General features: G+C 43.1%; 2 protein-coding genes across 3 annotated transcripts in view; one reads left to right on the top strand and one right to left on the bottom strand.

Annotated features, from left to right (window-relative positions):
• acad11 (acyl-CoA dehydrogenase family, member 11) overlaps positions 1 to 24,471 on the bottom strand; it is a 65,616-nt gene that overhangs the window by 4,487 nt on the left and 36,658 nt on the right. Inside the window, exons 14-18 of one of the 2 annotated variants that reach the window (XM_036935336.1) lie at positions 7,426 to 7,495; positions 5,068 to 5,198; positions 3,240 to 3,311; positions 2,426 to 2,580; positions 923 to 1,039 (exon numbers count right to left, since the gene is read on the bottom strand). In XM_036935336.1, coding sequence (XP_036791231.1) covers positions 923 to 1,039; positions 2,426 to 2,580; positions 3,240 to 3,311; positions 5,068 to 5,198; positions 7,426 to 7,495 — 545 coding nt within the window. The remainder of the gene's footprint in view (positions 1 to 922; positions 1,040 to 2,425; positions 2,581 to 3,239; positions 3,312 to 5,067; positions 5,199 to 7,425; positions 7,496 to 24,471) is intronic. The other variant, XM_036935337.1, reaches the window with a different exon arrangement.
• Positions 11,724 to 19,806, top strand: LOC110535609 (atypical chemokine receptor 4-like). The gene is made up of 2 exons (XM_021620714.2): positions 11,724 to 11,889; positions 18,104 to 19,806. The coding sequence occupies exon 2, from the start codon at positions 18,131 to 18,133 to the stop codon at positions 19,262 to 19,264; it is 1,134 nt and encodes a 377-aa protein (XP_021476389.2). The 5' UTR covers positions 11,724 to 11,889; positions 18,104 to 18,130; the 3' UTR covers positions 19,265 to 19,806.

Below are 24,471 nucleotides of genomic sequence, written 5' to 3'. Positions count from 1 at the left end.
CTGGATCAGAGCTACTATTTGTCCAACCCTACAGTATCGTGTCTGTGAGGGGACGTGATATGATAGGAGATGTGAGTGACGGCTCTGTATTCCTGTAGTCACTCCTTAGTCCATCTCTGTTCTGTTCTGACCTCAGACACGGGTCATGCCGTCACAATGAGTTGGCCGTGTCTTCCTCTCTGTCGTCTCCCGCGTCCCCCTTATCAGATTAAACGTGGGGGCGCTGGCTCAGGCCCTTCCCTACCCTCGCTCCTTCACTCACCTCATGCAGTGCATCCCAAATGGAACCCTATTCCCTATATAGTGCACTTCTTTTCATCGGGGGGGCCCACAAGGCTCTGGTCAAAAGCAGTGCACTATATAGGGAATACAGTAGGGGGCCATTTGGGATGCAAATATGTACTAATCTACCCTCGGGTCTCTCATCCCTCCATCTCCACTATCCTCCATTCACCTTATCCTCACCTCTCCTGTCAGTGCACCTCAGTTCAGCTCTCACGTCAGGCTGATATCATGTCAATCATATTATAGAGTCCTAATATGTGAGATACTTCGGGTGACTCTTCACCTTTGTGTGTCCCTTGGTTGGTTTTCGAGTTCGGATAGGGACAGGCCAGCTCGGAATACAACCTAGTGTGTGTTTGTATGACAGATCTGAAAGCCTCTGTATGCACAGTGACTGATAATACAGATGTGACATGAGAGCCATATCAGGCCGACCTTTCTAAGCAGGAAGCAGACAGCTGTAATTCATATTTACAACCCATTGACATTCTGACGTTTTCAGACACACATTTACATAACCAGGCGGTCTGTTTCAAGCAGGCACAGTCTTTACACCATATTACATTCAGAACGGTCACATAACAGTTAGGGAGACAATTAGGCGGTTTGTTCTGCTAATGAGGTGTGCGTGTGTTACCTGTTTCCGGGCTCTCCTGCTGCCCAGTGTGTCCAGAGCGTGAGCAGCATGCAGGGTCAGTAGGCGAGTCTGGTCTATTGCCAGGCGACACTCTGCTATCCAGTGGGCCACAACCTCCTGGACACAGACATACAGCACAGCCAGTAAGTCAGACATTCACAGAGGCAGACAGATAATCAGACATTTAAGCAGACACACACACACACACACACACACAGCGAATAGAGAAACAGAGAGAGGGAGCAAATAGACGAGATACAGACAGACAGAGAAACAGAGAGGGAGCAAATAGACGAGATACAGACAGACAGACTCACTCAATCACAATGTACAGCTCATGAAACGTTTTGACAGTAACTCAATTGGACCTCTAGGTCTCAGCAACTAAGCGGTTTATCGAGCAATGTGATTACCTCAATTGAATAAAAACTTGATAAGATAAAATACATGTTCCAATAATGAGTTATTAGGGTTTCTGTCCAGTTGCTGTGCTGTGGGCATCTGCACTGGCTAAGCAACGCACACATCCAGTGATTCCAAATGCAACAAAAATGAGCATATTTCACTTGGCAACAACAGCGCTAAAAGCCTTAGCATGGCATAAGTCCTAATTTTATACACTCACTATTTCTAATCCTCACACTGTAAAGTTTTCATTTGGCACTGTCAGATCAACTCCCTATGCCAGGGTATCGAGCACTAAGAAATTCCCATCACTACCCCTTTGTCAGTTTAGCACTAGCTAGATTTCAAAATGTTTAAGATAAACTTGACACGGCAGAGCCTTGAGCACCACTACGTTTCTCAGCTCCAACGCAGACAAATCTGACAGTGGCGGCGTCCTCAATGGCACCCTATTCCCTACGTAGTGCACTACTTTTGACCAGCGCACTAATGCTAGTCCCTGGTCAAGAGTAGTGCACTATGTAAGGAATAGAGTGCCATTTGGGATTCAGCGGTGGCATCTCTGAGGAGATGAATCCCATCGGCTGTCACTAAAATGATGGATGCTTGCTGAGTCACTACTATTGGCCCAGACTCTGTCATGGGAGCACATTAAGACAGGAAATAGTGCTGAGTATGACCTGATGCCTGTTCTGATGCCCCACTATGGGCAGGGAGTCCCAAATGGCACCTTATTTCCTATGTAGTGCACTACTTTTAAGCAGGGCCCATAGAGACACTGATTTATTAAGAAGAGAATATTCCGGGACAGGCGAGATCAATCTGGTATCTCAGAATAAGCTGCTGGCACAGAGAAGTCAGGGAGCAGCACTTCTGTTGAACAATAGATCTTAGACACACGGCTAGACCGATGCGGAGCCAGAGTTGAACTTGGTACTATTACTCTGACGTTGTGCAGCGACGAAAGCCCATAACCATTAGGAATGTCGCTCCACGATGCCCTCGTGGACAGACTATGTAACATAAATGGTATGTTAACGTCTGTCAAATGACTGTGGGATAACATACACACCCCCCCACCCCCACCAACACACTCACATGCTGGTAGAGTTTCTTGCCGAAGGTTTGTCTATGCGCAGCACGTTGGCACAGCAGCTCCAGTGCCCATTCAGCAGATCCTACGGCCCTCATACAGTGGTGCAGTCTGCCAGGACCAAGACGACCCTGGGCTATCTCGAAGCCTCGGCCCTCACCTGCACGGGGACAGACACACAGACAGTATTACAGACAGACACAAAAATGACATTTACTGTCGACTGTCTTTTACAGGTTCCGCATCTCCCCATTAGTTCCATAGATTAGCAGTCGTTGGCTAAAGTGAAGTTGTAGTGGCATGGTTTGGCAGAAAACAGAACCATGCATTACAGTTTCTCCTGGCCTACAGACCATTTTCAGGGTGAGGAACCATCTAACATTAAGTTGTAAAATACCGAACTTCCCCTTTAAGGGTCATGCACAGTGTGTATACAGTGGATCATACTAGAATCAGCTGCGGGGCTGATTATTTTCTTGAGCGGATGGTCAATTTGTAGACTGCAAATTGACAGCAAGAAACCCAAAACAGATGTAATATTTGACAAAACAATGACAATTTCAAACCTTGCTTACATTTGCATACAATCACATCATATTATGTGTGCAAATACTGTACTTGGGAACAGACTACAATCACTTAGGACTGATTTCCTGGTGTTTTTACAGTGTCTTATGTCCAACAATGAAAAATTCTCAAATCTTCTTATTTTCTTTGCTCCCAAAAAATTGGGGTGGCAAAATATAACCCCCAGTTGGGGAACCCCAGTGATAGAGCATGTATACCCTGTGTCAATAACGTTAGGATTTGGTATCTTACCCAAAAGAATGTTGGAAGCAGGCACACGCACGTTGTCAAAGTGGATCTCAAAATGTCCGCCGTGAATGGCATCTGATACAACAGATCATAGGGAATCACAGAGAGAGATGAACGACTGAGGTTACTGTACATAACGGCATGTTTTATGTGCATAGAAAGCCTGATCTAATCAAATCAAGGCTGCGCCCCGAATGACACCCTCTCCCCCATAAAGTGCACATAGGCAATCGGGATGCACTCAACCGTATGGGGAATGAGTAATCTGCCTGTTCAGATACAATAAATGACCAAAAGTATGTGGACACTGGCTTATCAAACATCTCATTCCAAAATCATGGGCATTAATATGAAGTTGGTCCCCCCCTTTGCTGCAATAACAGCCTCCACTCTTCTGGGAAGGCTTTCCGCTAGATCATTGCTCCAGGGACCACAAGAGCATTAGTGAAGTTGGGCACTGATGTTGGGCGATAAGGCCTGGCTCGCTGTCGGTGTTCCAATTCATCCCAAAGGTGTTCGATGGGGTTGAGGAACATGGCTTTGTGCAGGCCAGTCAAGTTCTTCCAAACAGATCTCAACAAAACATGTCTGTAGACCTTGTTTTGTACATGGGGGCATTGTCATGCTGAAACAGGAAAGGGCCTTCCCCTGTTGTAACTTTAATGTGTTACAGAGTTAATGTTTAAGTTAATTAATTGAGCTGTATCTAAAGATATTTCTTTACAGTTATTTACATATGTAATTGTATTGGTTAGTATTGAATTACGCTGTTGACTGCAAGTTCCAGAATGCCTTGCGACATACCAGCATCTTACCTGCATTTCTCTGTAGAATCTAAAGTTCTTAAATGTAACGTGAACAAGTAATATTACTAAAAGAAGCTTTCATATCAAACCCGACGTCCCGAGTCATTACTTTGAAGACAGTTAATCTAAAATCCCCAAACTGTTGCCACAAAGTAGGAAGCTCAGAATAATCTAGAATGTCATTGTATGCTGTAGTTTTAAGATTTCCCTTCACTGGAACCAAGGGGCCTAGCCCAAACCATGAAAACCAGCCCCAGACCAATATTCCTCCTCAACCAAACTTTACAATTGGCACCATGCATTTGGGCAGGTAGCTTTATCCTGGCATCCGCCAAACCCAGATTTGTCCGTCGGACTGATAGATGGTGAAGCGTGATTCATCACTCCAGAGAACGTGTTTCCACTCCTCCAGAGTCCAATGGCGGCGAGCTTTACACCCCTCCAGCCGACGCTTGGCATTGGGCATTAGGATCTTATGATTGTGTAAATTAAGCTCCCGACGAACAGTTCTTGTGCTGACGTTGCATCCAGAGACAGTTTGGAACTCCATAGTGAATGTTGCAACAGAGGACAGACATTTTTTTTGCGGTATGCGCTTCAGCCTTCGGCAGTCCCGTTCTGTGAGCTTGTGTCGCCTACCACTTCGCGGCTGAGCCGTTGTTGCTCCGTTTCCACTTCACAATAACAGCACTTACAGTTGACCGGGTCATCTCTAGCAGGGCAGAAATTTGACAAACTGACTTATTGGAAAGGTGGCATCCTACGACGGTGCCATGTTGGAAGTCATGGAGCTATTGAGCAATGCTATTCTACTGCTAATGTTTGTCTATGGAGATTGCAAGTCTCTGTGCTCGAAATAGCCAAATCCACTAAGTTGAAGGGGTGTCCACATACTTTTGTGTGTATATATATATATATATATATATATATATATATATATATATATATATATATATATATATATATATATATATATATATATATATATATATATATATATATTCTATGAGGGGAAAATATCCTACCGTCCTGTCCAAATACGGTCAATGGTCTGATCACGTTCACACCAGGGGTGTCCAGTGGGACCAGGATCATACTGTGCTGACCGTGTCTGGAACACAAAACCACCTCACAACCAGAGCTGCATAGATCTGAGCTGACCACATTCATTCCACAGATGGATAACCCTTGTCAGTAACACAGAGACATAAAGACCATGACCAAGCCTCTAAAACTGACACAAGTTTCCCAGTCAGCTACAGTTGGAGGAAAGAGAGAGAGAGAGAGAGAGAGAGAGATAGCATAGTTAGCCGGATCATAAGTTTCCCATTTCATTCCTATTCTCTTTTCTCTGATGCCAAGGTCGTTGCTGACAGAGGAGCAGAGAGGAGAATAGAGAGGGCAGCAGCAGAGGGGTAGGTAGCAGGCAAGCTCTGAATCTTAATAAGCCAGAAACTTCCACGAAGAAGAGAGAGGCGAAACGTCTAAAATATAAATGAGGTGAAGTTCGAGCTGATTCACGATGAGCTTTTCGGGCACAAAATGGCCACCATGTCATCACCCAGGTGGGCACTACAGATGGGTAGTGGATGAAGTGAGTCAGCCAAACAAACCGTCTACACTCTGTCCCAGGACTAACTGAGCAGGATGGGGGAAAAGCATGTTTCCTTCCCTTTCTGGCTCTCTCTCCTTCTCATCAGCCCTGCGGTTGCCAACAGGAGCTCGGCGTGGATGAGTCTGCTGTGCTGCTGTAGCAACGGAGATCTGAGAGACTTCCCGTCCAGTAACAAAGCTTAAAACAAGGATGGGGGTTGATACTCACAGTTAACTGACTGTAACGTTATAAACTTCACCCATCTGGCTTAACGTAAGCACTGAAGTGAAAATTACAGACGATCTATCAAGAACATCTATGATAAATGTTTTTTTATGTGTTTTTTTTTAATGTATTGGAAGATGCATCACCGAGGTTACTAGGCGGTGGCGCTGGATTTGACGGTGCACCGTTTATTGGCCAACACACCTCACTGAGGTAGAGGGGATGAGCCTTTTCCAGAAACTGGGTGGCGCGCGTGCGAGCGAGCGAGAGAGCGAAAGGGAGAAAAAGAGAAACCAAGGGAGAGGTGGTGAGGTAAACAGACAAAGAGAGAGAGAAAGAGAGAGAGAGGAACTTGTCTCTACTTTTCCAGAGAGAGAGATAAGGAGAAGGCGTTTAAGGAGAAATAGATGACGTGGAAGAGAACACACAGTTCTGATTACCGACGCTAATTAGAGGTCTGAATCCTGGTAGGGGACAACACAGGCTGAGTCTCAAATGGCACCCTATTCCCTAAATAGGCTAGTGCACTACATTTGACCAGGATCCATAGGGCTCCGGTCAAAAATAGTGCACTATATAGGTAATAGGGTGCCATTCGGCACATGAACGCAGACTTAAGGAGAGACCGGAATAAATGGGAACTGGGGGTAGGTTAGAATTTATCTCCCTCTAGCTTGCTGTCCTTCTCTCTCTTTCCCTCTCCTTTTCTCACTTTCATGTCCCAATCCCCGCCACATCCGATCTTTGGGGTCATCTGTGCACCACTGCAATAGAAACACAGGAAGCATTCTCCACAGCATTGTGAATGTCATCATCCTCAACGGCCCGAAAAGAGAACCTCACGTCAACGGCTCTGCTGAAATGATATAGACCTCAAGGTCTCTGGGCCACAGAACCGTGTCCTTGGCCAAGGTCAACTATATGTTATTGTTCCACAGGTGCCAGAAACACATTTTTCATTCAAGACTACATCTGGGACTGGATATAAATGGAGAGCGGATTCCAGCAGAGGCTGGTTGGCAGGAGGAGAGCAGTGTGTATTGAATTTGGAAAGTCATAAATGGCTGTTTGAATAGCACATAGTGGGTGGTTTTTAGAGATGGCTGCCAAGGTAGATAAATCATTTGGAGGTGTTAGTTGGAACTAAACACACACACACACACACAGTTCTGTATAAAGCCTTCTCACAACAGGACTTAAACGCAACTTTTACCACAATCAGACGATTGATTTCCTTCCGACTACACAGGAGCCAGGGGTTTGGACCCAGAATACAAAACTAAACTAATTATATTTTCTATCCTATCAGCTTCTTCTTTGCACTAATATCCCGCCAGGAGGCTGTCTGAGAAGAGTGCCCGACAAGACAGAAACACTGTATGGAATAAGAGCAATCCAAAACTTAACCACATAAATTTCACCAGCATTGTTACTGAATGCAAACAATACACCTGTTGACATAAATGCGCCCCACAATATCTGGAATGATCCCTAAGGGCTGTGTACCCGACACTTCAATGGACCCCGGACACTGTTTGTGACATGGCTGTGTAGTGTAACGTACCTGTTTCGAGTGCTATTCGACTTGCTCTTGCACATCACGATAGCCACCTTGCACTTTGGGTTACCAGCACCTGGAGGAACAGTCAGACATGTTAACTCCCTATAGGAGTGGCCCCTAAACCAAAATAGATTATTTATTCTCAGCTTGGGATGTCTGGACATAAAACCAGTAAGCAAATATTTTCACACTCCCAGAATATATAATCCATGATTATTTTCAGTATGGTGGACTCAGTAGACTCAGTGTTCCTTCTGACGAGCGTGGGCGGAGCTACAAACAGACAGGTGGTTGCGTCCAGAACGGGGAAGCAACCCTGTTTTTAAAATGTAACTAGGCAAGTCAGTTAAGAACAAACTCCTATTTACAATGACAGCCTAGGAACAGTGGGTGCCTTGTTCAGGGGCAGAATTACAGATTTTTATAGTGTCTGATCGGGGATTCGATCTAGCAACCTTTCGGTTACTGGCCCAACGCTCTAACCACTAGGCTACCTGCCGCCCCTATTTAGTGCACTACTTTTTACCAGGGCCCATGGGGAGCTGGTCACAAGTAATGCAATATATAGGGAAAAGGGTGCCATTTGGGATGCAAGCCTATAAGTATTCCCAACTGGAACCACATCCATTTGATCTACACAGTATAGTTCTATTTGACATGTTTCTGTTTCCCTTCTGATGCTTTAACTTGTTTCAAAAAAACTCCACAAGCTTCTCTATCACCACTGAACTCTTTATGGTTTAGCTGGTGTGAGCGTGTTATTGATTGTGAAGGGATTTTTACTATGGCAGAGTAAGTGATCCTGATAATATGGCTACACTGTAATATTATTAAAGTAATGTCAACGGAAACACTGATGAGATGGGGAATAGCCACTAGAGGGCGATATCTATCCTTCCTCTTACTACCAATTGTTTTTGTTTTTTTACCTTTATTTTAACAGGAAAGATATATTGAGACCCAAGACTCTTTTTGAAATGCGCCCTGTATAATACAACATAAATATACACATTATACAACACATATACACATATATATCAGTGGAGGCTGCTGAACGGAGAATGGCTCACAATATTGAAAACCATGTTTTTGATACCAATTTATTTACTCCATTCCAGGCATTATTATGAGCTGTTCCCCTCAGCAGCCTCCACTGATATATATATATATATATATATATATATATATATATATATATATATATAGTACCAGTCAAAACCTACTAATTCAAGGGTTTATTTTGGACTATTTTCTACATTGTAGAATAATAGTGAAGACATAAAAACTATGAAATGACGCATATGGAATCATGTAGTAACCAACAAACCAACATGCTTAATATATTTTGATTTGTTGTTAACCACAATAGTATTGAAGACATCTGCAAAAAGGCTCAAAACTCAATCAGGTTAAGGGATAGCTGAAATACAATCCAGGTCACTAACATAAAGATCACGTAAAAAAAGGCTGTTCACTGACGTTTTTAAAAGTTCCTATTTGTGATGACACAAGGCTTAGATTTTTGTACTCTCACATCTCTAGCACAAACAACTGGGCAATGGTCACTAATGTCTTGGGTGAAGACACCAGTAGAAACATATTTCTCTGGTGTATTCGTTAAAATAAGATCAATCAGAGTTGACTTTGAAGAGTTGACTTTAGTGTATAGGCTTAGTCACCAGCTGGGTTAGGTTTAGATCATTACATATGTCTTAAATTGTCTGAAGCCTGCATTTTCCAATCATAATTGAGGTCACCCAGGATAATAACTTCTGATTCAATAAAAGAAGACAACAAACTAGTTAACTTCCCGATTGCACAATGGTTAGCTGAGAGAACACAGTAGACCCCTTTTACAGTTATGGATACATTTTTCCCCAGACAAAGGCTTAAACATAGTAGCTAAACATTTTGGGCATGGGAAATGGATTTCGGTAAAGAGAGAAAGGGAAAGTAGAATGGCCACTCCACCACCCTTCTACCCACCCTTCTATGTAATCCAGTTTAGGAAGTAAGTCTTTCACGATTTTTAATATATTTTAATTTTACCCCGTACGGGCTCGGGAGAGACGAAGGTCGAAAGTTGTGCGTCTTCCGAAACATAACCCAACCAAGCCGCACTGCTTCTTAACACAGTGCGCATCCAATCCGGAAGCCAGCCGCACCAATGTGTCGGAGGAAACACCGTGCACCTGGCGACCTTGGTTAGCGCCCGGGCCGCCACAGGAGTCGCTGGTGCGCGATGAGCCAAGGATATCCCTACCAGCCAAACCTTCCCTAACCCGGACGACGCTAGGCCAATTATGCGTCGCCCCACGGACCTCCCAGTCGCGGCCGGCTGCGACAGAGCCTGGGCGCGAACCCAGAGTCTCTGGTGGCACAGCTGGCGCTGTGATGCAGTGCCCCTGGGAGGCCCTTTGACGATTTTTAAAGTCACATGGAGTCTCCAACTCAAACAAGCTACGTTCAGTTGGCGGTTGCAGGTCTTGTCTGATGGTTGATATTTATATAGTTGGAATGGCTATACGATTGCATAGAACTGCGCCATTTGGTCTATCCCTATTTGTAATGGAGGAAGGAGTAGAAGTTGAAATGACTTTTCCAAGGTTAGCACCGTAGGGCCTGAGGCCGCAAAATAGGTGGGATGAAACAATCACTGAGGTCTCTGAAGGTGGTAGCCGCCAATCTGGAAAAAGTCATTTCCCCCATATGGCGAAGAGTCAGTTAATAATCCACGCAAATAAAATAGGTTGGCGAGGAATCAGCTAAAGGTCAATCAATCCACACAGTGTGATAGTTAGTTTGATTGAATCACACAGTTTATCGGATCACAACAGTTACAGGCAGAATGCCAGAACCCAACCATAGACTAGAAATCTAGAAATCAGCCAGCACTAGGACCCACAATAGACACAACCAAGGCACAAAACTAGCCAGCATAACAACAGCAAGGAGCGACTTACTCAATGCGTTTAAATGCTGGGGCCCATCAAAACAGCAACGCGATAGAGGCCGTGTTACCAGTATGATAGCCATGAGAGAAGCACCTTGGAGGGGATGTAGTTTCCTGTATAGGCCTGCGGAAGCCGGGAGGGAGGCAAGCGCTACACTGAGCAGCGGGAGATAAAAAAAATATATATTCAAGTAGGCTAAAACCAAGTGGAGATCAAGTTTGGCAGTAGCCCAAAAACATCCAAAGGCACAATGTCAAGTGGAAGGATGAAAACAGCAGTAGGCAGGTGTCTGCTCGGATAAGTAGGGTGCCCAGGTATATCAAAATCTTGTATGTCTCCTTAAAAAAACTGTCCAATGTGTTAATAGCCAGACGAAACAAAGCTAAATGGAGCCAAAACAATCCACGAAAACCTTGTCAGCTAAAAACACTGATCAGAGAGAAAAAAAAGACATGCTTGCCACCATCTTGAAAAGATGCTTTGAAATGAGTTCGGCGTAGGGTGAAGCTGGAGTGGGGTGGGTTGTGGGTACACTCTGGAACGCAGAGATCCTGCAGAGTCCCTGGGGCGAGGTGGTGACCAAAAGCTTGGCTTCCTGTTTACTGTCCTGCTCTAGTGACTGTACCCTGTCCCCCGGGGACGGACGTGGAGTAACAGACATATGGACACCAGATTATTATAGGATCACACAACTGCAGACCAAAAAACTCAAATTAATTAAGTCCTGTGGACAAAAGTAGGCCCGAAGCAAGCATGATGTGATTCTATAGTGTGAACTGTGTTGTGTGGAGAGTATCACACACACAGAGAGAGGTGTACTGCACACAATAACAACAATTCCCTTGTGCTGGAAAGATAATAAGAAAATACGTTTCACACTTTTATGCCCACACTAAATTGTCACTATGAACACACCCGGTCTCCGCCCAATCCTGAGGTTCTCCTTGTGTCTAGGTAAGCCTGTTGTTTGCCCAGGCGAAGACTGGGGTTTTGTTTTGTCATGTGACGTGTATGTATGTGTCTGACAGACTAACATACTCTACATGACCAAAAGTTAATAAAGACCAAGATGTGGCCATTTTATGAAGTTTATTGTTATTTCTTCATCTCATATTTTATATACATCCTGTGAAGAGAGGGGAGAGCAAGAGGTCATTCACAAAGCTTAACTCGCCTGTAAATAATAGCCAATAAAAAACTATTTTTAAACACATAATCAAACAATTTTTAAATGGCATATATTTAATATGCAATTACCTAAAAAAATATACTTCAGCATGGGAGCCCCGCCAGTTGTGTGTGTGAGCCTTTAGCTCACACACACACACACACACACAGCAGTGAAAGGTGCTCCCAGACTGCGGGTCATTGTAGGGAGGGGAGGTGGAGCATTGGATTTACAAACGGGCTGACAAAAACTATGAGGAGCGCAGTACCATACTACTGGATGTCTCTCCTGGATTAATTACCACTGCCTCAGCACCTCTACATCTCCCACAGGAAGACACTGAGGGTAAGACTCAATCACCTCCTTTATTTACTTTACGTTTATTTACTTTATACACTAAGTTGAAAATGTATTATTTGAAAATAGTTACAAGTATTCCTCACTTACCTACTGTATATGATTCTAGTGAGGGCAGTAACATTTATAGAAAGACTATGACTAGGGTTGCAAAGCTACCGGTAGTTTACCAAAGTTACCGGAATCTTCTGAAATGGCAATTTATGTTAACTTTGGTCATTTATATTCAAATAACTTCCTATATAGAATACTTTTTTTTTTTTTTTTAACACTGAGTGTTCAAAGGATTAAGACTGACAAAGTGAATCCAGGTGAAAGCTATGATCCCTTATTGATGTCACTTGTTAAATCCACTTCAAATCAGTGTAGTTAAAGGGGAGGATTTTAAGCCTTGAGATATGGATTGTGTATGTGTGCCATTCAGAAAGTGAATGGGCAAGACAAAAGATTTAAAGTGACTTTAAATGGGGTATGGTAGTAGGTGCCAGGTGCACCGGTGTGTGTCAAGAATTGCAACACTGCTGGGTTTTTCACGCTCAACAGTTTCCCGTGTGTATGAAGAATGGCCCACCACCCAAAGGACACCCAGCCAACTTGACACAACTGGAGTCAATATGGGCCAGCATCCCTGTGTAATGCTTTTGACACCTTGTAGGGTCCATGCCCCGACAAATTGAGGCTGTTCTGAGGGGGAAAAAAACAACAACTCAATATTAGGTAGGTAGGTGTTCCTAATGTTTGGTGTACTCAGTGTATGTGTCCATATTGTTCAAACGTTTCTAGTGGATAGACAATATGGTTCAAAAGAAAATAGGCTAATTAATTAACAAGGCATCTGCAACTCTTCCAACTATTGTATTTTTTCACAACTGCCACCAGTTTTTCCCCAAAAACATTTACAACAAAGACATATTGACATAGAAAAATAAATAAAGTGTTAACAAAAATATATAACACCAATGGTATTCACTAAGTTGATGGTTTATATTTAGGTAATTTAGGTAATATTTAGATAATGTTTTATAGCGTTGTCATTCTATTTTACATTTTTAAAATAGTCAAATTTGATGTTTTGTATATACTGTATATTACATGTGACAGGGCCAGAGATAATAACATTACCCAAAAAGGCCACTAGATGTCATCTGATAAAATTCTATATATTCCTTGAAAGTTATCACTTTGACATTTTCCAGTAATATACCCTCCCTTTGCAACCCCAGCTATGACTCATAAGTTCCGAAGGTCAATTGTCTGAACAGTTATGGTTAGGACTATTAAAGTTCAAAGTTCTGTAGTGTGTTTATGATTGAACCGAACCTGATAATTATCTGAAATGATGGCATATTCAGTCACAGAACATCTAAGCCAACAAATTAGTTTCAGCTGGTTTTCTTATAATTTATTTATATTTTTTTAAAACACCTTTTGACACAAAATGCTCCTTGAGGTTTAATATCTCGTAGTTAATCAGAGATGGAATATTAATGTGTTTTTGGCCATACATCTCAGACAGAGATCTCAACCAGTAGGAAAGAACAGCTGCGACAGCTGAATATTTGAGATATTTCGACATGAGAACAGACGTTCTGTACAAACACTGGCAGCTCTACGGCTCATTTCTCTCTCCCGCTAGCAGCAACACGTTGATGGATAATGTAATAGACCTGGAAGCCATCCTAAATACCTATGTTATTAAACTCAGGTGGCAAAGGAGACGATGCCTCACCTGTTTTGATGATCTGTTAGAGAGCACATGAATAGTAAACACATGTAATACTGTATCTAGCTAAATACTGCCCGGTGCAGTCAAACACGCACACACACACCTGCTCGTAGAAAAACTCTCCACTAAGGCTGTTACGGTGACCCTATTACCGCCACACCGTTAGTCACGATTCATGACCGCAGTCAAATTCCACTTGACAGTTTAGTCACGGTAACTAGGCTTCGCCAAGCTCTGATGCTGCTGATGCTCAATAGTAGCCTACTAGTAGCCTGCTGACTGCCTGGTACTCAGCACTCTATTGTCCGGCTAATACACTCTGACATCAATGCAAATGTAATCGAAAATCTAATCAAACACTTCCCGAGAGCCCATGAGCTCGTGTTGCACACCATTTCTATAGGCTAGGCAATTGCGTCAGAAAACAGAGTTTTGATGGCATCTATTAAAAAGAGGAGGATCCCATTAGCTTTCTATAGGCTAGACCTACTATATTAATTTCTCAGCTTTCCTAATATTAAGCATTTTGTTTTGCTTTACAGCAGGAGTACAGCCTGCCTGGCTAGCACGAAAATGAACCATGGGAAAAGTGTCCTCCATTTGCTATTTAAGTGCATAGATGACATGCATTTCTTTCCCCTGCCCCTGTTCCGAGACAGCTGCACGATAATGGTCCATTCTAAATCAAAACTAATTTCACACATACAGTGTATATTATTTAGCATATATAAAGACAATATTAAATTAAGAATAGTCTGTTGGGTGATATTAGCCTATCACTTGTGAATGATATATTATCACTTGTGAATGATGTTCAGCGTGTGCAGTAAGACAAGAAACAGCGCCTGCCTTTTTGTTGTTGTTGACTTTTTCAAATCATAGTCGCACAACTCATGTAGCCTAGCCCGTAGGCTTATATTTTTAAACTTAAAGAGGCCAAATACCTTCTTAAAATGAAGCACATCAATCCGCTTTACAACTGCTGTAGAAGCTAACTGGCATACATACATACATACAGTAGGCTGCGCGTGAGTTTCAAGTTTTGGGGACGATCATTTTTACCATAAAAAAAGCACCTTTATAATAAAACATTATGGGCATAATAGCATTCGTGGTCACATGAGAACAGTGTCTTCCCGCTAATTGATTGCATTTTGGAACATTCACGCGTATAGCAGTGTGCACACTGCTGCGTTTATAATACAAAGAAACAGCATCATAGTTGATCAACATGTTAGACTAAACGTTCTGATCTGTTGCATCAGCTTCATTGCGGGTGGTTGTATTCATTTGCGATCTATCACATCCCACAACTGTCCCAGAGTATGTTTGGAATATTTATTTCTCGCACAGAAGGACAAGTTGACCAATGGAAGAGGTCAACTTTTGTACTATGGGGGATAGTAGATTGACATTGGCTAGTGCTTTTGCTGTTCGTTAGGCCTTCTACTCATCTTGTTGGCTGACGAAAAGTAAATGAAGACAGTTCTTCTAACATCATTAATATGCACCTCAGAATTCGATAAGAAGGATGCACACTCGTGTCCACGATGGGTCTGTTTCACCTGTAGCCTACTTCGGAGTTGAGATGCATGTGAAAAGGACCCAATTAGGTGATAGGCATTGGCTGATAAGAATTGAGATCTCTGAGAGAGCCATGTGAATGAGCGGTGCTTCGGAACACAGCCGGAAGAAGGGAATTATATTTATTATATTCAGCCCAAGGGCACAACGGGCAGTTTGGCCGCAAAAGGAATGGCTATTTAAGGGGCCATTACGGCCACACAAGGGGGATGCCGCTGTGAAATTCGAGGCCCGGTGAGAATATTATCAGGTCTTGTCAAATTGTGAATGAGAGACTGATGAAGTGTGTGCAGCCTGCGCAAGAAACAAGGCAGAGCTCATGCCTTTCAAGGAACTTTATTTCAAACCATTATTAGAGTCACATCACGTAGCCTTAGAATGTATTAAAAATGTAAACGTATAGCCCAACGTTTGTATCACAACTAAAGTTGCAAAAATAACTCCTAAATTAAGCATATAGGAGGACCTTTTTCTTCGTTAACCACAATACAGAATAGCCACATTCGCACTCCCTCTGAAATTGTTTGGAGAAATACCCTTTCTATTTTATTCACCTATATTCAATTGTATTCTTCATGCTATAAAATAATGCCACGGAATTCTAAGCCAATCTTGTCTGCTAAATGCATTAGTGTACAATAGCCCACAGCTATATGGCATAGCCAGATCAGGGTCTAACATAAGGACAATCTCAGAGTAGGCTATTCTGTTCTTCAGATCATGGTTCCTTAGACCTGTTTAAAATAAATAATGGGTTTATTTTGATGGTGTAGGCTATATTCATTATACTTTTTTTATGTAGATGTTCCAAAGGTCTGCATCAGTGGCTTGAAGGCAATGCGTGGAAGCCAGAATATGCTAAACGTGTTTATGTTAATTAACGGTAAATTACCGTGAGACCGGCAGTTATTTGCTTGACAATCGCCGACTGACAAAAAGTCATGACCGCCACAGCCCTACTCTCGGCCAGCGGAGTTTCATCCACACAAGTGTTCCTTTGTTAACAATAATACGTGAGAACAATCTGAAGTCAGATATTAACTCACATTGAACCCAAAACAGAGATTCTGGTATGATTTGGTCCATTTCCAGGCAGAGTAAACACGATTAGAGTCAGTATGAATGAGGAACAGCAGCAGTCCTGATGGAGTTGTCTGTCTGGGCACACCCTCACACACTGATCTGTAAAAACACACACAACACACGCTTCCCGCCTGACACAAATGGAGGCACGGTATATGGATCTAATCGTCAGAGCTCTGCTTTCAAGCTATCTACAGATCTACATCTACAGTAGGGGAATGCAAACCCTTTGATAATGTAAACCCCCCCCCCCCCCCCCCCTCTGTCTTCTACCCAATTTGTGGGGAAATTTCCCAGACACAGATTAAGCCTTGTTCTGGACTAAACAGTAAGATTATTAGATAACCTCCATTTAAAAGTGCTATTTAGTCCAGGACTAGGCTTAATCTGAGAAACCACAAAGAGTGTTTAAAGATTAGTCTGATTTTTCTGGGGTAGTCACCTTGTCCAGGGGAAAGGAATTTTACAGGGTAAGGAATTTTGTTGTTGTGTTGGGTGTACTAGTGTGCAAGTGACTCCAACTGACAGGTTTTGTGAGGGAAATCAAGCTAGAGAGATTCCTAACAAGAGGGAGCTTAATGTTTGCACTCACGCAGGTATTTGCGCGCACACAAGCGCACAGGGAGTTTTTTTAGGATAAAGATTAACGGAATAGAGCTAAGCACAGGCAAAATCCTACAGGAAAACCTGGTTCAGTCTCCTTTCCAACAGACACTCGGAAACAAATATACCTTTCAGCAGGACAATATCCTAAAACACAAGGCCAAATATACACTGGAGTTGCTTATCAAGACGACATTGAATGCTCCTGGCCAAGTTACAGCTTTGACTTAAATCGGCTTAAAAGTCTATGGCAAGAGTTTAAAATGGCCGTCGAGCAATGATCGACAACCAACTTGACAAAGCTGGGAGAACTTTTTAAAAGAATAAATGTGAAAATATTTTACAAACCAGGTGTGCAAAGCTGTTAGAGCCTTACCCAGAAAGACTGGAAATGGAAATGCTGCAAAAGGTGATCCTAACATGTATTGACTCGGGGTGTGAATACTTCATGTAAATGAGATATTCCATTTTGAATTCGGGCTGTAACAACAAAATGTTGAATAAGTCAAATGGTATGAATAGTCACCATGTCAAGGGGTAAGGAATTTTGTTGTGTTGGGCGTACTTGACAAGAAGGAGCTTATTGTTTACACGCACACAGGTATGCGCACACACACACACACCAGTGGAGGCTGCTGAGGGGAGGACGGCTCATAAAAATGGCTGGAACGGAGCAAATCAAATGGCATCAAACACCTGGCTTCCATGATATTTGATACCATTCCACTCAAACCATTACCACAAGCCCGTCCTCCCCAGTTAAGGTGCCACCAACCTCCTGTGACGCGCACACACACACACATTCTTCACCCTGTCGAGCATTGGCCACAAATTCCACCCAATATAAAACTCCTACGGGTCAGAAAGAGGGACAAAAAGCAGTGAGGGAGAGGAAGGATAACAAAAAATCTATAGTTGTTGACAACTTGGATCGTCATGCTGTTATTGGCTCTAAGTGCATTACAAAACTTTCAGATGGATGGCCATTCTCTAGTTCTCTACTAATATATGTTTTCAGATAAAATACACATTTCATATTATGTGATACATTCTGTCTAAAGTATGTGAATGATAATCATTTTAACCAGCAAGCCTGGTCTATAACAGAAAATAGTGATCTTGTCAAAGGGTCTCTGAGGTTAATACAATGCAGCAGTATAGACTAAACTGACTTGACGTCATTCCTAACATGTCATGTTCCTTTAGTCCCTTATTTCTCAGAAAACAGAGAGGATGGAGGAAGAGGACTACGACTACGACAACTCCAGCTCCAACGACAGTGACTACTACGACGACTACCACTCGGTGTGCGACAAAGCGGAGGTGCGTTCTTTCGGCCGGCTCTTCCTGCCCGTAGTCTACGCCTTGGCTCTGGTGGTGGGCGTGGCAGGCAACGCTCTGGTCGTGGTGGTGTATACGTCGCCACGGCGACTGCGGACGCTGACAGACATGTGTATCCTGAATCTTGCCGTGGCCGATTTACTCCTTCTCCTCACGCTGCCCTTCTGGGCGGCCGACGCCGTGCACGGCTGGCGGATCGGAGTGGCTGCCTGCAAGTTCACCTCCTTCCTCTATGCCACCAACTTCAGCTGCGGCATGCTGCTGCTAACCTGCGTTAGCATGGACCGCTACCTTGCACTGGTCCACAACGCTGGAGGCCGGGCCGCGAGTGGCCCGCGGGCCAGGAGACAATGGATATTAGTGTGTGTTGTGGTGTGGGCCACGGCGGTTTGCCTGGGCATGCCTGACATGCTGTTCTCCACGGTGAAGCACTCGTCTCATCGTCTAGCCTGCGCGGCCGTCTACCCCCTTAGCATGGCTCGGCCGACCAAGGCTGCCCTGGAGCTGCTGGAGGTGCTGCTGAGCTTCCTCCTGCCGTTCCTGGTCATGGGGGTGTCTTACTGTCGGGTGGGCCTGGCGCTGGTTAGGGTCGGAGCCAATGTGTGCAGGGACAGGAGGCGGCGGGCCCTGCGGGTGCTGCTGGCCGTGGCGGCAGTGTTCCTGCTTACCCAGCTGCCCTACAACCTGGTGAAGCTGTGGCGGACGCTGGACGTCATATATGGCCTGGTGACCGACTGTGACCTCAGTAAGGGTCTGGACCGGGCTCTCCAGGTGACGGAGAGCCTGGCGGTCACACACTGCTGCTTCAACCCAATGCTCTACGCCTTCATAGGCTCCTCTTTCAGAGGACATGTCCTCAGGGTCGTCAAGCGCCTCGGACAGCGCCTCGGGGGGAGGTGGTGCGGTGGTCACTACGGCAATGAGGAGCGGGCGTTGGAGATCTCGCTAAATACACACACCCCCGCCAGGCAAACACACTCACACTCTGTCTCGGAGGACGAGGACACCAGCACCTTCACCATCTAACATGTCTAAAAACTCTGAACTCTCATTATGGTGAGAGTGGCTCATTACGGATCGTGGTGACCGACAGGGCAAATGCACAACACTTCTATTGACTCTTCTGAAAATACTTAAAGGGGCAATCTGGGATTCATAAAAAACAACACAGCAGTCAAACAAGCTTATATTTGGGGTTCTGTTGGGGTAAAGCTCATGAGGCATTTATAAGTTACATTATTCACAAATAAATGTCTATATCATTCATTTAAAAGGTCCAAAAATGAATGTACCAATCACAGATGTCCCCCCCTTTTTTAAAGCAGTTGCTCTATACCAGCATTTCGAAAAGCCTTTGCTATACATATATAACTGTTAAGTAACTTAGACATCAAGATAAATCTGAATTTGTCTAAGTAAATAATATATTACATCTAGTCAATCTTTAGTATAGCAGAATCTTGTGTAAATAAAATAAGTAGTTATTATGTGTTCCCCCCCACTATTTCTCATATATGAAAACATCAAATAAATCTAAAAATGAGAAGGAACGGCTCCCTCAAGCTAAATCTCTTGTGTTATTACTCATCCTCCATTCAACCTCACACAGCCATGGTGCCTGCAGATAGGAAGCATATGATTTCAATGTATTATGTGGCTTTGGGAGAGAAGAAAGCAGGCAGTCTGATTGCACAGCGGGTTGCCAGTGAGAAAAGGCTGGAGAGATCCGCCAAATAAAGACAGAGAAGTTGACAGGGAGTGTGTGTGTGTGTGTGTGTGTGTGTGAGAGTGAGAGTGAGAGAGAGGGCGAGGTAGAGAGAGGTAGAGAGAGTGAGGGTGAGAGGGCTTCCATCCGGCCATCACACAGGCAGGAAAGGAAGACCGTACAAAAACAGCAGGCTTCTTCTTTAAGGGTTCAGTCTCCAAAGGCACCCAAAAGTAGTGCACTATATAGGAGAAAGGGTGCCATTTGGGACACATTACCCATGAAGAGGATTCCAGCATTTAAATTACCCTGCCTGTCCTCTCATGTTTCCCCCCATTTAAATAATCTGGGCTTAGAAGTGCAATAGAAGTTGTTGTTGAGTGCAATGCATCGAACAGGGGTGAACCATTTCAGTATGGCCATTTATCCTCTTCCTTAAAACTCCTCTTCAAAAGAGGACTTTTATATTAAACCCTTTGAAATCGATAAGGCACATCACATCACATTTAACTCCAGCGGGCTCAAAACTCCTTTGACAAAATGGTGGATTTAATTTATTATTATGAATTTTTTTTTTAAGCAAATGTATCCCTTGAATAACAAAGTCGGGCCCCCCAAAGCATAGTCAGATGCATTGTATGGAGAGTTAAACAGTGTCTTATTGAAAACCTTTACACCACCACAGGAATGATTCAGAGGATCTTCTAAAAGCGGAAAAACTCCTCAGAACCCGGAGCCACCAGAGATAGAGCTACAGTAATATCCTCAGTGTTAACCTCCTATTCTCTTACAGGATCTGTATGTCAGACTGTTCTGCTACTGTACGGCAAGCGGTACCGGAGCGCCAAGTCTAGGTCCAAACGGTTCCTTAACAGCTTCTACCCCCAAGCCATAAGACCGCTGAACAATTAATCAAATGGCTAGCCAGACTATTTACACTTTTACTTTAGTTTATTTACTAAATATTTTTCTTAACTACATTTCTTAAACTGGATTGTTGGTTAAGGGCTTGTAAGTAAGCATTTAAATGGTAAAGTCTACACCTGTTGTATTCAGCGCATGTGACAAATTAAAACGTGAATTGATATCCTCTCCCCTGTAATGACTGGGTGTGTCCCCCAAATGGCACCCTACTCCCTATATAGGGAATAGGGTGCCGTTTGGGACACACACAGGGGTGTTCATAAGTGAGGTGTGTGGTTGGTTTTAGAGGGATAAACTCATATTCACACAGCAATCTCCTCAAAACCTCCCAAAACACTGACAATGACTGATTTGGTGCCGTTTCTTTTTTGTAATAACTTATGCCATGTTAATATCATATCGGAGTGAGAATGACTGCCAACATTTAATTGAGGGCCCCCTGGAAGTCAGGGCCCATGGCACAGGCCCTGTGTTGGTATTCGGCCATGATTACTACAAGTTTAGATAGCTGGCTAGACTACCAATCTAAAAATTGTTAGCTGACATGGCTAATTGAGTGACTGTCAGTGACTGTCATAGCAAGAGAAGAACTGCTGATGGGCAAACCAATTTCGAAATTGCACCTGTTGTATTGTACTATTCTTACTCACAATAGTAAGTTGAAACCCAGACGGAGTTCCCCCATCAAAACAAAAAATGAATTATTATAATTGTCTGGAACCGACCCCGCATGAGGGACTTCAAGCTGAACGCTGGCTAGAGACTAGATGATTTTTGGCCTGTCTGCAGACTCTCAGTGATCACGTCTTACAACAATTCCGAAGGTGCCTGTTCAACCGATAATCGATCCACTCTGAGGTAGTGTAAGCCTCATACTGATAACCAGCTCAGTACGATTTGGCTTGACTGACTAGTTAAAATGTGAGAGGTTCTCCAAAACGAAGATTGAAAAACATTTAAGGGTGTGTCAGGTCAGCAAGAGTGACAGACTACTACACCCTAAACCACATGTGTCAAACACAAGGCCCACGGGGCCGAATCCCGCCAATGACGCATTTCTATCCAGCCTGCGCAATGATTTGGGTTGTTAATTCATTTTGGTCCACTTCAATACCGCCAGCCATACGGGTCATTCTACTAAAATGTTGGCTTTCCTGTCCCGGCCTTATTCACCAGGAAACACACTTAAAAGTGTGAGATAATGACACCCCAAAATGTTTTTATTTTATTAAATTTTTTAAATTTAATTTAAGTGTTTTATTATTAAATCAAACATATGTAAGACAGTTATTATTGCAAACAATTGTTTATATATTGTCGAGCACGGTCAGTACCATGAAATTAGCTTGTCCCTCAGGTCAGGAGTCATGGTTTAATGACATATTTTGAGTTTCAAAATATACATCTTTCTCCCTCTTTAAATGTCATAATACAAAGTAATATAGTTATTTAGTGGACTACTTAAAAAAAAAACTAAAATATCAAGTAAATATTACAAATTATTTACAAGTAATAGCTGTCCCTCAATTTCATATCACTGGTGTTAAACTGTATAAAAACCACCATGCAACATCCTTGTCAAATTCTTCCTGGGTCAAAGGTTTATTGGAGACGGGACTGTTTTGAAAAGCACATGGTGAGTGTGCACTCTCTTCATATGTTAACAATTTGATGATTAACTTGGTAATTTAATGCGAGGACTTAAGATGTGTCGCTAGTGTTATACAGTTTATAGTTAGGGGAAAGGAAATTGGATTAAAGTTATTGATAAAATTGCACGATTTAAGGGATTTATTTACAATTTAAGAAGTGTGGTTTGAGCAAGTGGCCACCATCTTAGATATTAGTGTGTAACCCTAACCTGGCATCTAAGAAGCATTAATGAATCCTATGATTGCTGATTAGAGGTATTAGTGATATTTACCCCGGAGTTCTTCAATGTGGCAGATAGTTTGGTCCTAAAGGGTTACTTCACTTGAATTATTTAACATACTATGTATAGTCAGTGTTTCTACCTCAGAACTGCAGCTCAATTTGTTGAACATCCAAAATATCAGAAAATAAAGCTCAAGCACCAAGGAGATAAGATTGCAATGTATGTAACACACAAATGCTTAGGTTATTTACAAAAAACTAAATGTACAAAAAAAAAACACTGCAATTTGACATACCAGGTATCAAGTAGAAATGGACATGAAAATGTCAAATAAATTTGGTGCCCATCAATATTAAACTTACAGTATCATATCTCTGTTCACATATATTATGTTAACTAATAGCAAAGACATTTTTTGGAATTGGCCTAATCAAGACCAAATTAAATCTGTGTGACATGATACCCTTTGGATTGATCATTTTAGAATGTCAGTGTACTAGTTAGTACACAGTGCAGGTTTTAAATCATGACCAGGGGGACCGCCTGAGTGCCAAATTATCCCTGGTAGATTTAAAAACAGCATAATTCTGTGGTTCAATGTTTCACAAACTCATCCTTGTTGAGGGAGCGTGCCCCCCTCGACTCAACACTGAGAATTCTGAGGTGACTTAACCTGTCATCAACCATTGTTGTTTTAAAGATGAGAAACTTCTCTCGCAAGAAGCACTGCTGACTGGTGTAACAGCAGAAATCTTACGAAGTCAAAATAGCTCATGGAAGACTTATGCAAATTATGGTGGAAAATAAGTATTTGGTCAATAACAAAAAAGTTTCTCAATACTTCTCAATACTCTTGTTATATACCCTTTGTTGGCAATGACAGAGGTCAAACGTTTTCTGTAAGTCTTCACAAGGTTTTCACACACTGTTGCTGGTATTTTGGCCCATTCTTGCATGCAGATCTCCTCTAGAGCAGTGACGTTTTGGGGCTGTTGCTGGGCAACACGGACTTTCAACTCCCTCCAAAGATTTTCTATGGGGTTGAGATCTGGAGACTGGCTAGGCCACTCCAGGACCTTGAAATGCTTCTTACGAAGCCACTCCTTCGTTGCCCGGGCGGTGTGTTTGGGATCATTGTCATGCTGAAAGACCCAGCCACGTTTAATCTTCAATGCCCTTGCTGATGGAAGGAGGTTTTCACTCAAAATCTCACGATACATGGCCCCATTCATTCTTTCCTTTACACGGATCAGTCGTCCTAGTCCCTTTGCAGAAAAACAGCCCCAAAGCATGATGTTTCCACCCCCATGCTTCACAGTAGGTATGGTGTTCTTTGGATGCAACTCGGCATTCTTTGTCCTCCAAACACGACGAGTTGAGTTTTTACCAAAAAGTTATATTTTGGTTTCATCTGACCATATGACATTCTCCCAATCTTCTTCTGGATCATACAAATGCTCTCTAGAAAACTTCAGACGGGCCTGGAAATGTACTGGCTTAAGCAGGGGGACACGTCTGGCACTGCAGAATTTGAGTCCCTGGCGACGTAGTGTGTTACTGATGGTAGGCTTTGTTACTTTGGTCCCAGCTCTCTGCAGGTCATTCACTAGGTCCCCCCGTGTGGTTCTGGGATTTTTGCTCAGCGTTCTTGTGATAATTTTTACCCCACGGGGTGAGATCTTGCATGGAGCCCCAGATCGAGGGAGATTATCAGTGGTCTTGTATGTC

This window comes from Oncorhynchus mykiss, chromosome 11, assembly GCF_013265735.2.
Source record: "Oncorhynchus mykiss isolate Arlee chromosome 11, USDA_OmykA_1.1, whole genome shotgun sequence".
Taxonomy (NCBI): domain Eukaryota; kingdom Metazoa; phylum Chordata; class Actinopteri; order Salmoniformes; family Salmonidae; genus Oncorhynchus; species Oncorhynchus mykiss.
This window is presented reverse-complemented; position numbering and strand designations above follow the sequence as displayed.